An 18,839-nucleotide genomic window follows, 5' to 3' on the forward strand; every position below is an offset into this window, starting at 1 on the left:
TAGGTTTATGAGTGGACTTTAAGAATGCATAAAAGGTATAAGCTCATATTTGACGTATCACTTGGCATGAAAACCTAGCGTGATCAAAGGTCATAGTTTTTATTATATAACTGAAATAATAAATAATAGGTAAATGTTCTCGTGACTTTTCACTTGCATCAGACATCACGTTACGTTTATTAAAGTTAAACCAAGAAAAGTCTGCAGCGATTTTGATAGCCCACGCAGCCAAGTGCTATTTTAAACGTCAATCTTCTAAAAAATTATGACGTATAAACGGAGTTGCACTGCGTGGACTCTACTTTTCAACTGGCGTTTGTCCATCAATGATTGACGTTTTGTCTACGGTCCCTGGACATTGCCTACAGTACTTACAATAGTAGTAGTAGTGTAGTATTTACCTACAGTAGCAGTAGATAGAACCGATGATGACTCTATAAATATCGATTTTTATTCAGTTCTATTCCAATGGTTGGTTATGTGCGGAAAGAAAGGACACGTGAAATGCATAGGCTCCCATATATTCCACGACTCTTCTCTTTCTTCTTCATACATGTTAATTATGCAAAAATTTTATCCATCTATTATTTTATACACTTTATACCCAGTTTACTCGTAAGCTTACTAGTTATAGGGCCTAATCATTGGCTATAGCTTCCTAGCCGACTGGACAGTGATATAAATTGTTAGGCATTCAAAACATAAAAGATACTTTGTATCGTTGCCTCCGGTACAAAGCAAAACAGGCATCAGGGGGAAAATAATACTTAATATCACTCACAAATACGATTACCACCTGATCTGGAAGAAAATTTATTGCCTTCCGAATGAGGCGAAACATTATTGAGCTGAATTATGAACGATAACCGAGTTGAGAAGCATTTGAATTATTCATAAGTAGAACGGTCGATGTGAGGTGCTGCGAGACATTCACATGTACTCGTAACCGTGTCAACTCAGATGTTATCAGAGGGCCTGCCGCGAACCACTTTCGACGTGTTGCATTTCTGTCGCACTTGTAAATTCGTACGTGGGGCACGTAAAGTGTGACAGGGAGGCAACACGTTGAACGTGGTTCGCGATAGGTCCTCAGGCTCCCAAAGGCTGCACGTCAGTTGTTAATACACCCAGTACCCAGTAAGTAAGCTTTGAGTGATGATTGTGCATCGGTCATAGGATCAGTGTCTTTAAACCATCTGTACAAGCCTCGGAGTAATTAACAATGGAGACGCCATGTCTAAAATTTTCGGTACAAAATAGTCTGCCGTTTTTTGCGGGGGAGGGGCACATCAAATGTATAGGTACGTCATGTCAGATAAACGTCAGTCCATACATATGGTTGACCATTGGCCGCCTATTTTCGACAGAGGGGAACGCCTGTTAATGGCGGCTCCATTGTTAATTACTCCGAGGTACAAGCTTTGTAACTTCAGTTTTATAACCTCCTCCTTTTTTGAAGGTTTTTAAAAATTAGGAAGCGTAAGCACGAAGTTTGGTACACTGACCCACCTGTTCCTATCTCTATTGCACGCGCATTAATGACATTACTGTCCCGCTCGCATAGTGGCATTGACCACCGGCATCATGGGCGGGACAGCAATATACGCACGTGCGATAGAGTTAGGATTGTTAGGAACGGGTGGCTCAATGTACAAATTTCTTCGTGCTTGCCGTTCTTACTTTGATTATGATAACATGGTATAGGTACGAGAAAAAAAATAACGTCATGCCATAATAAGCTTTTTATTTTAATTACATTGTACGTCCATCCATCTCGTAAATAATATGTATACAGTAGCACTTTAAGGACTCGCCAAAACAAATATTATGGCAAAATGGAAATTACCTACTGTTGGCTGGGGCTAGGTACAATATTTATTTTATTTTTTATTAAGGACAAGTATTGAGAATAACTAGATGTAGTTGTGGAATGTAACATCGACTTCGGCAGCCATTATTTAATCTCAATATCTTGCCCTTAATATATAATTTAAGTTTCTAAATCTCAATGTATTACGCAAAATACTTAGGGTCCCATTTTCATAACTGCAACGAATCTGTGTGGCAACATCAAGACAACATATTTATTATTTTACATTATTTAAGTACTTAATGAAGAAATTTAGGTACAGATAGTAAGCAATTTTAAAATATGACTCAAGCATCTCAACATTTATAATATATTTTGAAAATAATCTATTAAATGACTAATCTGCTCTGTCAAATGACTTAAAATTACGTACAGTATTTTTATAAATTAATTATTAGAACATGTATAGTACCTAACCATTTTTTAACTTAACGGGACCCAAAAATGGATAACAGGTACTACCTGTTGACGTAGTTTCTAAATAGTACGTCTAATCTACATACATTATGATATAATTTGAATATAATTTATCTATACAATAGCTCAATGTTTTCAAAATAAATATGTCGATTTGCGTTAAATATACACATTTTCCTAACATATCACATCTTTTAGCCTAACAAATAAATTTCTACAATAGTCAGTGTAAAGAGCTGCAGGAAGACTTTGAACACCAATCGACGAGAATGACTTTTCACAGGGCATTCAATTTAAACTCAAAGCATTTTCTTACTTGAAATAAGTGATAAATAATGTTAAGGGGAAAGCTAACTATGGTTGATGTATAACAAATTGTGTCAAAATATTTTCAATAATGTTAATATCCAGAGAGGAATATGAAGATTACGTTTGTATGAAAATGCGATTTCTCGCGGGTCCTCTACTTTCACCTTAATTGTTTTAATATAGGGTCACAATAAAAGTATCGAATATTATAATCATGCCTTAGTTTTATATTTGATTTCAATCTGACACGGTTTATCTCAAGTGACCGCAACAAAATATCTAAAGCTCTGAATATGCCATGTTTAAAGTCAAACCCTTCTTTGGCAATATCATATGATTACTTTAACATACATAAATCTGTTTTCACAGTTTTATTCTAATCATATCGAAAATATTCTGCTGAATTACACAGACTATACATAATAATTGAACTCTTAAAATACTGTCTCACTTTTAAATTTGCCTACCAACACGTAATATTCTGGAGTTGTTAATGACTGATGGCGAGAATAAGTACCTAAGTAAATATTTACAAAAAGCCATGAAGTGAAATATTTAAGAAATACGAATCGTTGGATAGTGGATACCAGCAGATTTATTTTTTATACAAAATGAAATGGATTATAGAAACACTTTATATTAGTTACTTCAACCTAAATGTAAGAACGTTAGGTAGGTACTTAAAAAAGGTAAAGAATCAAAGAGATGTATATTATACTGATTTCTACAGACAACGATTTGATTAATGATACGTGGCATCCAAAATTAATTACGAGACTCTCGTCCTCGAGACTCGGAAGAAGTCCTATGTTTTTCAAGTTGCTTGGCAAGAATAAACTCAAACTTTGAAACATTGACAGTATTACTTAGGTATTTCATATCATATTTTACCAAGTATGAAAATTATAATGTAAGTAATCTAAAATCTTTTGAATATAAATTTATTATAATTAGCGTGCCTCCGGTTTAACGCATAACTTTACTTACGGTGGTCTATTGAAACATAGGTATGTATGTCCTTAATTGTACCATAAAATGGTAAAAATTATCACTTTGTAATAAAAAAAACATATCACTCAAAGAAATAGTTAGGTACAATGAATTGTCTTTAACGACAGTGGGAATCGATTTATTTTTATCAACGAAATCGGACAACATTTAAAGCAGTACAGATGTATTGCATAATTATTTTCCATCGAATTTTCACGGAAACTTACGAACGTGTCTTGCTATTTCAGTCAGTCTCGGTAAAAGTACTGACATTGACTGAACTAGCATGACAAATACGAACGTTCCCAAGTTTTGTGCGCTACATCCGTAACAATTTATTTTAAAGCAGTTTTATTTTATATATCTAACGTAGTTTATTATAAAACTTTTATAGTTATACAGTTAGTATCATTTCACAACGTTAAATTATTACATAAAATAAATTATTGGGCAACAGTATCGGACACAGTTTCGATTCGATAAATCTAAGAGCTTTACAACCCTATAGAAGCAATCTGTTCAGTGTTCTCTTCTGTGTGTGTGTGCGTGTGTGTGTGTGTGTGGCAGGATTATGTAATAGATTATTATGTAATAGAGATCGAGATGCTTTATTTTCTGTTTCTGTGATCATAAATGTATTGATAATTTTAAAATTGGTTCAAGAGATTAATTTGCAGTAAAGTGTAAGTAGATGTTTCTTTTTCCGTTTTGTTTACATTTAATTAAATAGTGCAGGACAAAACAACCATTTAGATATAATAATGAGGGTTTTACTAGGTACCTACTCATAAATGTATGCAACTATTGTATTACCTATGTTATTAAGTACAATACTTTGGCTTTAACTTTATACATAAATACTTTTAATCCGAGAGGCAGTTTAAATGGCGACAAACATTACATTTTCTGTCCTTATTGTCTTATTTTAACAACGCAAGGTTTGGGTTTGCTGGTTCTCAATAACTATATTTTTAAATACAAACTGATCAAAGCCTACAATTTACCGTAAGGTATGAAAAGAAACGTATTTTAGAAAAACATTAATTTTCAGTAATTTAAAAGAACTAGGTACTAAATAAATACTAAGGTACATTTACATTCAGATCAAAATAAAGCTATAAACCGTCTAGAAAAATAAATGGGTTTTATCTACTTACAAGCCAAAAGTATTCACATGAATTTATTATGTATTATGATGGGTTTGTACCGTCGCATTATTATTAGCATCGTACCACGCTTGCGTACCACTTAATTTTCATGAATTTAACTAGATTATGCATATGAGCAATGAGCATCCAGTACTAACTTGATTATAAAATATCACTGTGAATTCAATGTATTATTTCAAGTGTTCAATCAGATAATAATTCAATAGGTGACATTATTATTGTTTCCACAATATCATTTAAATTATGAAATGATATGTAGTATTATTCTATTAATAGATTAAAATAACACTGGCGTGATAGTTAGTAGGTAGAACCATGTGTTTAATTTTATGTAACGGTATTTTTTTTAACTGAGCTATTAATTTCAGAAGTTTCAATGATACCAATAGAATGCTATATACTCGTATTTGGTAGGTAAAACCTTTATAGTTTTGATGTTACCCAGTTGCGAAATACACACGAATGATGCTAACATGCTAAGGCATAAAATGCTTTTTATCTAGGGGATAGACTGCATCTATAAGTATTATTAAAGTTGTGTTTTATGTAACCCTGTCGGAGAAGAATAAGATCAAGTATAAAGTCGTATAATTGACTTACATTGTAAGAAGCTCAGGTAAAATAATAATTGACTAGTATGTATTTAATTATATATGTAGACGTCTTTATATCTAATAAAAATATGAGCTCTAGTTTAGCTCTAGACACTTTTAAGTACTTAATGGCGTAAAAGTATTAAAAAACAACAACAATTCAATCTTATAATGTTTTGATAACAATTATTAAAGAAGCAAAACGTGTGAACTATGTAGGCAACTGTTGAGTCAGAATACGAACTTAAAAAATAACAGGACAACCATTTACCTTGAACGTGAGACGAGGGCAAATATAAATTAATTATAGTTTAAAAGTTAATACTCGTATTGTCATGGGAAAAATAACTAATATACCGAAAAAAAAAAACAATATCAAGTCACATAGCCGAGTTACCCATTTAATTCATGTCGTGCGCGGAGCACATTCACTACCAGCCACCCGCTAAGTATGTTGGTTCGTAGGCGCTTTTCCATGTTACCGGTCATGCTCGTAGCGCGTAGCCCGCGCTGGCAGAGAATTTAGAATAGAATAGAATAGAATAGAATAGTTTTTTATTCGTAAACACACAGACAACAGACATACATAGAAAAAACATAGTGAAAAATAAAGTGTCACGAAATGGTCCCATCTCAGCATGTTGCTGGCGACTTCCAGCGCTGATCTTCCGATTAGACCATCAAGTGAGAAATAATCACGGAAGGTAACAGACAAAAAAAATTTGTAAAGAAACATAAAATAAACCGAAAAATAGATTACACACATTTTACACAACTAATACAAAAAGAGATGAATTAAGTACACGGCTCGTTGATAAGTGTTTTCTTTAGATTAAGTTGCTACGCGCTACCGCGGAGCAGATGAACGCTTGCGCTTTGATTAAAACAAATTATGATAAATTGGTACACATGTTTGCGATTTTAAAGCTCAATAGTTCCTAGGGCTGACGGTGAGAAATATTGGTTGACTAGCAGACTCCAGCTGAGGAACCAAAGAGGTCCATAATACTGCAGGCAGGTAGACGTTGAATTACCTTGGCTTGAATCTGAATGTGGCCTCTTTATACTTAACTCATTTACAGCAACTGCGAAAAGTAAGAACATGTTAGCTGTTTTGGTTTGGATAACATGCAATTTTAAATAATATAGATGATGGCGGGCAAAATGTCGAAAAAGTGTTAATTTTCTCGAGTTGGTTTAGTAAACAAATTACTACATCCCTCGGATCGACCTAATCCGGAACGTAAGGTACCAATAAATATCGGCGCTGATAGAGATTGGGGTCGCTAGTAATTCTGTCAACTAGCACAGAATACTCACCAGTAACGGTTTGTTTCTTGATGTCAGCGTAACGCTCGTCCGGGCCGATCTTGTCCGGGATAGTGGCCGTGCACGTGAGCTGCAGCCGGCCGTGCGCCGGCGCGCGCAGCTCCGCCACCGACACCCACAGAGAGATCGGCGTCACCGGAGGTACGCGAGGACGCTCGCGGATCTAACAAATACCACAAAATAAAATCAGTGTGGTACATTTTGTGGAAAGAGTTGTCGGGTGCTACATTTAGAATAGAATAGAGAGAGAGTTTATTCGATGCAAAATAAAAGAAGAAAACAACACGTAACACAACTGGCAACATAAGCCACGAAATGGTCCCTGCTGCTCAGTATGGTGCTGGCCTAGCTAGGCTAGCGCTGGTCTTCCGTCGGGGCCATGACAATAAGACAACAGGTAAGACAATATATACATCAAATTATAAAAGACACGTCATGATTATCACATTAGCAAAACACAACAAAACATGGGTCGTGTTCACGTCTTGTCCATCTTACGGTCTTACCTATGTAACCATCTCAACCTGAGACATTCTTAACTTTATGAAACATCTTTAAATATGGGAAATAAACAACATGTATGGGAAAGGAAGTATTCGCAACTTGAACATGAATTGCACAAAGGTAAGATTGATTAAAGTGATTCAAACTAACCCGGGTCGTGTGCGGTTAGTCGTGGTAGGTAACTAATGTGGTGCACGGAGGATATTTAACTTAACCACCAACTAACCTACTTGACAAATCTGATTTGAACGTACTTATTGTGTAAAAGCTTGCACGCGACATATAAATTATAATCAGTTTACGTGTCTCTTAATGCGGAGCTGAGAGGAGAAGTAGCTGAAAGTTCTAACCCATTTTTTGCCACAAAGTAGAAATAATCTAAACCCCGTGACCCCGTGTTCGACATGCTAATGCCTAAAGTCTATTCCAATAGAACTTGCTAACTATGTAAACAAACAATGTAATTTTGTTTTATCACTGTTTCTCTTTGAATTTTCATACCACCTCATCAAATACCATTGAAACCATACACATATACACTATTGAAACGGCCCGTTCCGTAAAATACATAAATATGTAACTGTATCTTGAATATTTAATTAAAAGTTTAAAATGGTTTCATAAGTTAGGTTATTAGGACCTGATGGAATGGCGGTTTTGTTTCTTTTAAATTCTACAATTGTCTATGATGGGTAGTGTTGTGACTAAAGTTTGTAATATAAACCCGCTACACACTACTCACTCACGCTCTGTACCTACCGCCACGGTTATAAAATACATCAATACATCATTCTTAAGTACTAATTTGTCTTCTGATCGTGATTAAACAAATTAAAAATAAGTAACTACGAGGGGCGGCTGAATAGTAATCTCCTTGGTCAAAAAAATATTAAAATATGTTACTGGTTGCAATGCAATTTTATTCGTTATTTATTCTTTTTTCAAATTTTGTGACATTCATTTGTTTCCGTAAATGCCATTTGTGTACATTTTTCGAATTTATGCAAGATGTCGGGTGAAAAAATCAAAATAGTTAAAATTGAGCACCGTGCAGTGATCAAATTCTTAACAAAAGAAGGAAATAAGCCCTCGCATATCCGAGAGCGTATGTTGCGTGTGTTTGGTGATTCGTGCCCTTCAGAATTCACTATAAAATTTTGGTCCAAGCAATTTAAAATAGGTCGTGAAAGCTTGGAGGATGACCCCCGTAGTGGAAGGCCGATTTTTGCGGTTACGGAGGAAAATGTAGCCAAAGTAAAAAAAATAATTCTAGAAGACCGACGGGTGAAGCAGTGGGAGATAGCCCGAGATGTGGGCATAAGTAAAGAGAGAGTTAATGAAATAATTCATACACATTTGAACATGTCTAAGGTGAGTGCGCGCTGGGTCCCCAGAATGTTAACGCCTTTTGACATGGACAGACGGGTGAAATGTTGTAAGGACTTTTTGAACATGAGTCGGGGGAAAGAAGAAGAAATTATGTCAAAAGTAGTGACGTCTGATGAGACCTGGATCAGACAGTGGGACCCAGAAAGTAAGCAAGAGTCTTTACAATGGAAGTTCAAAGACGAGAAGCCTCCTAGGAAGTTTAAAGTTCGACCGTCAGCTGGCAAACTTATGGCTACGGTGTTCTGGGATATAGAAGGAATATTAATGATTGATTATTTACCAAAAAGAACTACCATGAATGCCGAATATTATTCTAACCTGCTACGCCAGTTAAGGGATGCAATAAAAGAAAAAAGGAGAGGCAAATTAAGCAAAGGAATTTTGATGTTACACGATAACGCACCTGTCCATACTGCCCGCACAACGCAGCTGGTTATGAAAGAATTAGGCTTCGGTACCATTGACCACCCACCGTATAGTCCAGACCTAGCCCCCTGCGACTATTTTCTCTTCCGAAATCTGAAGAAAGACCTCCGAGGCAGAAAATTTTCTACTGATGATGAGATGAAGGCTGCTGTAACGGACTTTTTTGACGACAAACCAAAAGATTTTTTTTTTCATGGGTTAATGTCATTATTTGACAAATGTAATAAGTGCATTTCCCTCGAAGGGGACTACATAGAAAAATAAAATAAAACTGGACACTACAGTCTTTTATTTCATACTTAGGTAGATTACTATTCAGCCGCCCCTCGTACTTGTTTTTTACTTTTGGTATTTTATTATTCGATATGGTTTGACATTAGTAAAGTAGTAAGTATGAGTCTTGCCCATCACTAGTAAGTTGATCATTCAGAGACAATTTCAATATGGCGGTTTGTTTACATAGTTAGCAAGTTCTATTGAAACAGACTTTAACGCAGTCACCTCTATTGCTAATGTCATATAAGTGTAAATATTGCGACAAGCACTCAGACGTATGTACCGTAGTTGTGTGTCATCCATATTGCTACCTACTTACTCCAAAACTGAAAGATTAACATGTTACTGGCTCTCCAAACAAACGAGTAACTTATGCAATTTGTCAAGATGTTCCTTTGCGAGGGAAAGATAGACTATGGCTATCAAATAAACGGCATCTCATTGAAACAGAAGGCGTGTAGGTAATATAAGTAACATTTAAAGTGATCGGATAGGATAGTCCTAGATTGAATATCGTGATAAAGAAATTGTATCTTTTTTTTATACGAGACCTACCAACGAGGCACTACCTCAAATAGATTTTTTTATTAAATCATACATAACTATTAACAAAATCGTATTACGAAATACAGAACAACTGTTGTGTATTTTTAATGTACCGTACCAGAAGAAAAAAGTACCATAGAGGACTTTTTAGCAGTTGTTTAAATATGAAGATTATGTATTTTAACCTGTAAGACAGTGAATCCGCATATTCAACGGTTGGTAAGAAAAATGTGACTCTTTTTAAAGCAAAATGTCCGCTTACAATCGGAATGATACCGAGCGTGTGAAATAAAACCCCTGAAGTTTCAAAGTGTTCATTTTCTAACTTTTACAAGTACTCGTACTTTAACGAAACGGACTATATACCTACCTACAAAATTTTATTATTATTTAAAAAAAACGAGTTTATACAGAGTGTTATACAGAGTTTGATACATCGTTTGCCAATTTAAAATGGCACATAGGTTGAGTCATTTGCTATCTTCTCAGGCCTAAAAATTTTTAATTTGGCGCACATTTTTTTTCACTTCTATGGCAATTTTGTCGTAAATTTAAAATTTTTACTTGCGTAGTAGTAAAAAAACCATGGCCAATTTTGTTTTTCTAGGCATGAGAAGATAGCAATTTACTCAACCTATCTGCCGTTTTAATTTGCCAATATTGTGGCATAAAAGCAAGAAATCCATGAATTCTTCGTGTACCGTACAGTAAAATGCTCACCTTGGCAGCATCCTCGCTGTGTTCGTTGAGCGTGCACTTGGTGTGCTTGGTGTGGTTGATCACCGGCGCGGCGGTGGTCTCACTCACGAGCGCCCAGTACTTGGCGGTGTAGTTGAATTCCGGGGCGATGTAGCGGTGCTGGTGCTTTCTGTGCCGGTAGCCCCCTCCTCCTTTCGTACGAGTGGAACTGGATACCCGGTAGGAGAAATAACGCACAGATTCTTCGTCCACCTAGAACAAATGGTACCTTACAGAAATGTTTGCGAATTTTCCCCTTAATCGCAAAGTGACTACGTAACAAATAGATTAAACCCGTGGTAGTATTTTAGAATTTTTCGAATTCTAAAACAACACTATTATTCCTAAGGTGGTTAGGATCTTTACATCAATAGCGTGCCTACCTGCTTAAACATTTGCTCACAGTTTAGACTTTTATTCTTAGTGAAACCACTTTAATACCATATTCGTCGCAAAATCTAGGTGACATAGTCAATTTCCGACTCACGCCCAGCGCCCGCGGCATACATTATTCCCTACTCCATAATGCAAATAGAATAAAAGGGACAAGTCTCTTCAAAGAAATTCAAGCACCAAGATATACGCTGACTGAAATTGAAAAAAAAAATGTAAGTATATTTATATATTTATTGACTACATACTTTCCGGCTGATAACTAAAATGAAAAGATAAGTATGCCAAAATAAAAGTTTTGCAAATGTTTATAAAGGTAAAATATACTTTAAGTTGCTTGAATTACAAGCAGATAGAGAAAAAAAACATATGAATTTCGTATAGATACCTAATATTGATATTTATAATACTTTGTCTTTGTACCTGGACACCTCATAGCGACAGTAACACGTGATTTATAGCAGCTTTCCTATTGATTGTTACAGTAACAAGTTGCAAAATGGCAAAATCAAATTGTATTTGACTCCCAGCGATACAAACACTTGTTTGACAGTCGCGCACTTGCACCGCAACACCAGTAGGTAGTATTTCAATTACTGTATCGCTAAATTCGTAACAGTTTCAAGCTACAGTCGCGACTAAGTATATCGCTATAAAGAATACCAGTACCAGTGGCTACTTACCTTTTTCAATGTCTGTACCGGGGAATACTCGCAGCCGGCGTCTGGTGCTGTTTGCTCGCAGCAGTCCCCGCCTACCATGTCTAGGTTACCCGATTCATTATAGAAGTATATTTACCTTCTCATTATCAATGTACCAAGTGAGCCGGGGCGCGGGCGCCGCCGGCGCGCTGGTGCAGTTTGCCCGCAACAGTCCACCCACAACCGCGTCCGGTTTCCCGAACGTTATGATCGGCGGATGCTTCTGCGCATCTGTTAACAATGGTCTTTATTAAAATATATATTACGTTTAGTAATCTAATATTGTATTTAGTTACCGCTAGTTACTTACACGATGTAACAATTTAAATGTAATTAATTTATGAGTCCAATGTTAAGCTAGATTTATGTTCAGCGAGTTTTTTTAGTACCCACTAGGTCTAACTTGGAGCCTGTAAAAAATATAAACTCGCGCATACTTAATATAAGATGAACTGTACACCGCGCTCGTTTATAATAAGTTAAGCGGAGTTCATTATACGTGGTTAATGAGCGCGAGAGTAGGTATCATGCAGCCTTTCCAAAATTAATTAAGGCAGTTTTACTTTTTCGTTGAGAAAATACGCGAATGTGATAAGCAGATATTGTGGTAAACCTAGGTTTTGTGTTTCACACAATTATTATATACAAGGTAGGCGCAATGAACCCGAAACAAAACAAAAATACAATTTTACTTCATTCCGTACTTTTTGTAATTCAGGCTATGGTAATAATAACTGATAGAAACGGTGTACCTATGTCATTCGATTGATAAAGATAAGTTTGTCTAGAGATTTATTGTAGGTAAATATCACTAATGTATTTGATGTAAACTGATTGACACTAATTAAGCATAGGAATGTATGGTCAATTAAATATTCGTATTATTAGGGGTAAGATTAAAAGATTAGGGTTTTATTTTATTACGAGAGCCTGTGTCATATCGCACTTCTTACAAGCTATAGTTCGTTTTTTTTAGCATTAGAAAGAACTTGCAAGAAGCATTCGTAACATGTCTTTTAATTGAAAAACGCATTTTAATAATCAAAAACGATTACTTATGAAAGCAAAAGAATATAAATGATCGTATTAAATTCATAATTGTTACATATTTCCCGTAACCTATTTTTTAAATGTGTTTTTCAATTAAAAGACACATCAAGATTGTTTACCTTATTTCTAATGCTAAAAAAAAACGAACTATAGTACGAAATAAAATAAAAACTTAGTTAAATGATATAGATAGGTGTGAGCAATTGTGGCAAGTGCTTAACTGGGAACTTACTCTATAAAGAAAGAAATTTCATGAAATTCTGTATTGCGACAGCTAGGATAAATCATGGCTGAAAAAGGCCAAAGATTATGTCTATTGCCAAACTATTGTAAATAAATCGACAAGCCCATATCAGGAGTCGCGACATGCCAGTCTAGTTACACAGCACATTCGTATTTATTCAAATGAGCTCATTTCGTATTCAGTGTCTGCACTTTGAGCGAGCCTGATAATATTTCACTCACAGACGACAGTCAGCTCGTGGGGCGGTGACGCGGCCGTGAAGATCGGCGTCTCGAGGGATACCTCGCACCAGTACAGGCCGGAGGCGGACGGGTCCAAGTTGTCGATGGTGATTGAGTCCTCCGTCGATAGAGACATCTGTTGACAATGACAAAAACAATTGGTCCATTCGCCTTTTAAGGTGGATGTCTAGGGATGGGATGCCGATTATCAGCCAAAAGATGGCGTCACTGTGCACGAATTGTGGATTTTCACTATTTCTCCCAAAATACAAAGTTTCATAAGATGTGTTGATATGTGCGAAAACTATAAAAAATACTACATCCAAATCGAGACATGTTCAACTCAACATTGTCTCATTTCGTTATTACCGGAATCCAACTGCAAAATATTGCAATTTCTTGCATTCACGCACACTTACGTACTTAAAGTCACCTTAAAGTCAGTGTCAAATGTCAGCAGATTCGTAATGTTACAGTAAAGTATCCTAGAGGGCGCAGCGGATGAAATGTTTATTGTTGAAAAAAGATTGGAAATTAAATAATAAATTCTTGTTTGAGCAACGATTAAGAATTACAAGGCATTCAGAAGCAACTAATGTTTTCGACCATCAACTGTCATGTGCTCGTGGCACCCGTAGCCTCTATTTTGAAAAAAATCAGATTGTAGCTAAGATACATGGTTCAAACCCCGACAATGCCAGTTTTATTTTATTTTATAATTTTAGCATTCTCTTTTGAATTATTTTAAGCGTATGTTATTCTTCGAAACTAAACTTACGTGAGTAAAATATTTTCAGTATTTTAATTATTTTTTAATAATATTATGGGAAGATTTATAAAAGTATTTTTATTTTCCGGTTTTCAAAGGATATAAATAATGATTAAAATAATTAAAAAAAAGTCATGCATGAGGCTAATTAGGATCGCGGAATAGGTACATAAGAAGTCAACTATCGACGAAGTATAGCTGGTCAAGCAGATCTTGTCAGTAGAAAAAGGCGGCAAATTTGAAAAATGTAGGCGCGAAGGGATATCGTTCATAGAACATTTGGATTTCGCGCCTTTTTAGGGTTCCGTATCCAAAGGGTAAAACGGGACCCTATTACTAAGACTTCGCTGTCCGTCCGTCCGTCCGTCCGTCCGTCTGTCACCAGGCTGTATCTCACGAACCGTGATAGCTAGACAGTTGAAATTTTCACAGATGATGTATTTCTGTTGCCGCTATAACAACAAATACTAAAAACAGAATAAAATAAAGATTTAAATGGGGCTCCCATACAACAAACGTGATTTTTGACCAAAGTTAAGCAACGTCGGGAGTGGTCAGTACTTGGATGGGTGACCGTTTTTTTTTTGCATTATGGTACGGAACCCTTCGTGCGCGAGTCCGACTCGCACTTGCCCGGTTTTTTTACTGACAAGATTTGCTTGACCAGGTATAAAATAAAAGTTTCCAAAATTTTATTGAAATGATATACCTACATGAAATAATCAAATACAACACATTTACTTAAGACTGCATCGAGCAAAATCAGCGAAAAAGGCAGTCACCGTTTAGTCGCTAGCGTTCACATCTCTTGATAAAAAAAATTATAATAAATGTCATTATTATCCCAAAGAGTGTGTTTACAACGAATCACCCTTGAAAATCTGAAATATTTTACAATATAATAAATACACTTATGCAAAGTTGTACCTAAAACGAGATGAACGAGTGTCAGCGTTTAGTAAAATTTGTATAAAAAAATCGATGCTCATGCTATAAAATCGAGTGATTTCGAAAGCCAGATAACTGGACTACAACGAATCAGGCTTTTCCTATTTTTCCTCTTAAAGGCTACAGAGAAATTCAATCGTAAACGTAAACTTTCGTAAAATTTCCATACATCCGCCATATCTGTCAAATTCTCCTTTCAATCAGATGCCCGCTGGGCTTGGTTCAAAGCGGACGCGTACCAGGATCTCCCAGTTTGACAGTTTGAAATTTATATCCGTATACGAATGATGATACCAGTGAAAAACTGTGTTCAAAATAAATAGGGTAAATAAATAACGTCACACGGAGATCTAGAGTCATAAAAATTTCGACATCTTTTTATTCACAAGTCATAATACTTAAAAAATATAACAAATTATTTAATAAAATATATGAATACAACCAAATCAGTGTAATTAGCTTCTTCCTAATTCACTTAAAATGAAAAAAGTTTGAAGATTTGTAATTTCTTATTGGAATAAATTTTCATTGTGCTGGTATTCATGTTACGTCATTTTAAAAACATATATGACATAATGTCAATATACTAGATAAACAATTTATCAACAAAATTCTTCACATTTTAGCCTAAGCAATATAAATTATTAAACTTTTATTTATGAAGACGGAGCAATGTTGTTCACATAATTTCAGCAATAAAATTCTTAGTTTCAACTAGTTCTGTTGCTATTCTAAGAGCTATCACGAGCTCTGAAAGTTAATTCAATGATATATCATCAAGAAATTGAAATCAAGACTCGACCTGCAGTCTCAGCGAGTTTTTGTGGCTATATTATCAGTTCAAAGAACGATATTTAAAGCCAATACCAGCAGTGGTCTGTTTTACGAGTACCTATATTGGTTTCATGTGACGATGTTTATATAAATGTATCTATCAAACAACAACGTGCTTTTATTTCATTGATATTCGGTGCAAAACTATAACTCAGTAACGAAATAAAATTATGAGAAATGCCTTTGGTTTATTTCAGTGAACGTTTATGTTTATGAGGTCGTTTATAGGTAAGGTCTTATGTCTTATCAGCGTGGCTTTGGCCTTTGGACATTTTTGTAATACTTTGTAATAAGATAGGTGAGGTATCTACTTATATCCCTAATTGTAATAACCTTTTTTGAAATGAATTACAATTTAATTATTTAAATAAAAAAGTGGTCCACAATAATATACATCCGTTCGGTCCGCTAAAATAATATAAGTGCCCTTCATAATATTAAGTAGGTATATTTAAGATTAACAATCAGTAAACATCATTAATTACAAATTGGGTGAGATATTTCCGACATAAAACCTAAAGGTAAAAGTACAATTTGCTAAGTAAACTGTCAATCTACATTAATTATTATAATAGATAGACTCTTAGAGGTCAGCTTACTGAAGATTATGAACAACATATAGGTACTTTCTAAATAAAATACAATTTGTTTTTCCATGACTCATGTAGGCCTTATTTTACTAGACCATTTAAATTAAAGATGAAATTAATTAATGATAAAAGGTAATAAGGCCCGGTAATATTCTCTGTTATTCTTGAACTTGTACTATGACTCAGACACTGACACTGACAGTGCAAGTAACAAGGCCCGGCTCCGAACCAACATGGTATGGTTTTTTTATAAAACGTGTATTTTTCAAAAGCGCCGGAATATTATTATAACTATTTTGGTATATGAAGAAACATGAACAAATGAGAAATCTAAATTGAATTGGTAATAATATCCTGATTATTTATAAAACTATTTCAGTTAAAATAAAGGTGGGCCTTATATGCCTCATATTTGGTCACTTTGGCCGTCACTATTTATTTGATACCGATTGTACTAACAATTAAAAGTACAGCTCATATGTACTTTTTCCTGTACTGAAACTTATAAGGTATGCCCACCAAATACGCTCATAAGAACGATATATTCGATAGATATAGGCTATGAACTATCTAATGATATACAGGGTGTAATCGTTAAGTGTAGCCAGGCTATAATTCCGTAAATATAACAGATATCAGAAAACTTCAAATTGATATCAAAAGTGCGTTACCCAATGAGTAAAATTCCATTAATAACTTTTTTTAAATAAAAACAGAAATATCCCAGACATTAACTCTACTCTAAGACATTAACTCACAAACCCTCCCATACATTTAGTACGACGACTCACCCTTCAAAGAACGTTGGTGTCGTAAGAGATAAAACTGCTTGAGATTCATTATTTGCGGTGATAAACTGTAATAAAAACTGTGATAATAAATCTATTATTTCATAAACGGTAGTTTTATTATTTTATTACAGTGAGGGGTGAGTCGTCGTACTAAATGTATGGGAGGGTTTGACGTTAATGTTTGGGATATTTCTGCTTTTATTTAAAAAAGTTATTAGGAATCATCCATTAATTACGTCACATTAATTTCTAGGTTTTTTGACCCCTCCCCCCCTCCTTGTCACACTTGGTCACATTTTGCAACCCCCACCTGGTGTGACGTCACATTTTAGGTAATTTTGTTTTCAACGAAATGGGCAGTACTAACTCGGAATTATTAAAAAAAAAATTATTTTTGGTAAAATAAATATATATAATTTTATAACACAAAACCAATTAGGAACGAAAATTACCTACATACTTCCAAAACGTCATTATTTAAATGTACTGCGAATAAAAAAATATAAATTAATTTTCGGTTACTGATGAATAGTGATGAAGTTAAAGTGACGTCACAGTGTTTGTGACTCCCCCTCCCCATGTCACAACATGTCACATTTTCTTGACCCCCTCCCCCCCAAACGTGTGACGTAATTAATGGATGACCCCTTAATGTAATTTTACTCATTGGGTAACGCACTTTCGATAACAATTTGAAGTTTTCTGATATCTGTTATATTTACGAAATTATAGCCTGGCTACACTTAACGATTACGCCCTGTATAAGTTACTTCGGGACGCGTCATGGTCATGGCCCAGAACCCATACTATCCGGGACACAGTTCTTTAATATTATGTGGGGCTAAAAAGGCCCTCTGTCAGTGCAGGTGACAAGGCCCGGTCCCGGGCCTTATTGAACGTATGAGATGGAATAATAAATTTAAATATTTTAATATAGGTAATTATGAGTTTTTTGATTTCCCGATAAGTTTTAAGTAAGCATCACTTACTGACTTACAAAAGTATAAGCGTAGTATACCTGCATTCTATTAGATGTTTTTAAAGCCTTATTATCAATAGAGCTTTAAAAATTAAGTTATAAGTAAAATATAATAAGCGTGTTTACTTGTAAAAAATATGTTACAAGACCTATATATAACTAATGAAGGGATAATTTTAGATATAAGTAGTTCACTTCGAGTAGGTAAAATAGACGATTTCTTATATCTTTAATAATAAAACTCCTAGTTTTAATTTGGTCTATGTCTACAAACCGCATACCTACCATCGCACACCACCACACTGTTAACTGACAGTTCGTAAACCTTATTACAAAAGGCATAAGGTCTACCGATGGACAGTTAAGAGCGTCGCCGTTTGTACCTATCTTAATAAAAAAGTCAACAACGAAAATAAATAATTACCTAATACGTCACATACCTATGACATGACATGAACAAACAAGGAAAGCTATATATAAAAAGTGTTTTTTCTCTGTCTTCTCACAAAGGAAAGTTTGACAGTTTTAATTCCTCAAAGGAGGTCAGTAGTTAACACCAAACTCGAAACAGCACCTTTAAAAAAACATTAGGGGTCACTGACCTGTCCCAGTAAATTGAGGTAGTGTGCGTGAGCTGCGTTTGTGTGTGAAATAGGGTAATTTGACAGAATCTGAAAATTTACCCTCCTCTACGCCCTCTTAAAATAAATTTTAAAATAAGGCATATAAAATTACCAAAAAGATGAAACAAATTAAATAAATA

At 35.0% G+C, this 18,839-nt stretch overlaps 1 protein-coding gene across 1 annotated transcript in view; it reads right to left on the reverse strand.

Annotated features, from left to right (window-relative positions):
* Nucleotides 1-1,727: 1,727 nt before the first annotated feature.
* Nucleotides 1,728-18,839, reverse strand: part of LOC134663301 (uncharacterized) — a 75,013-nt gene continuing 57,901 nt past the window's right edge. Inside the window, exons 4-8 of the mRNA XM_063519703.1 lie at nucleotides 13,166-13,301; nucleotides 11,748-11,881; nucleotides 10,539-10,769; nucleotides 6,669-6,840; nucleotides 1,728-6,433 (exon numbers count right to left, since the gene is read on the reverse strand). Coding sequence (XP_063375773.1) covers nucleotides 6,270-6,433; nucleotides 6,669-6,840; nucleotides 10,539-10,769; nucleotides 11,748-11,881; nucleotides 13,166-13,301 — 837 coding nt within the window. The 3' untranslated portion in view covers nucleotides 1,728-6,269. The remainder of the gene's footprint in view (nucleotides 6,434-6,668; nucleotides 6,841-10,538; nucleotides 10,770-11,747; nucleotides 11,882-13,165; nucleotides 13,302-18,839) is intronic.

This window comes from Cydia fagiglandana, chromosome 1 (genome assembly GCF_963556715.1).
Source record: "Cydia fagiglandana chromosome 1, ilCydFagi1.1, whole genome shotgun sequence".
NCBI classification, from domain to species: domain Eukaryota; kingdom Metazoa; phylum Arthropoda; class Insecta; order Lepidoptera; family Tortricidae; genus Cydia; species Cydia fagiglandana.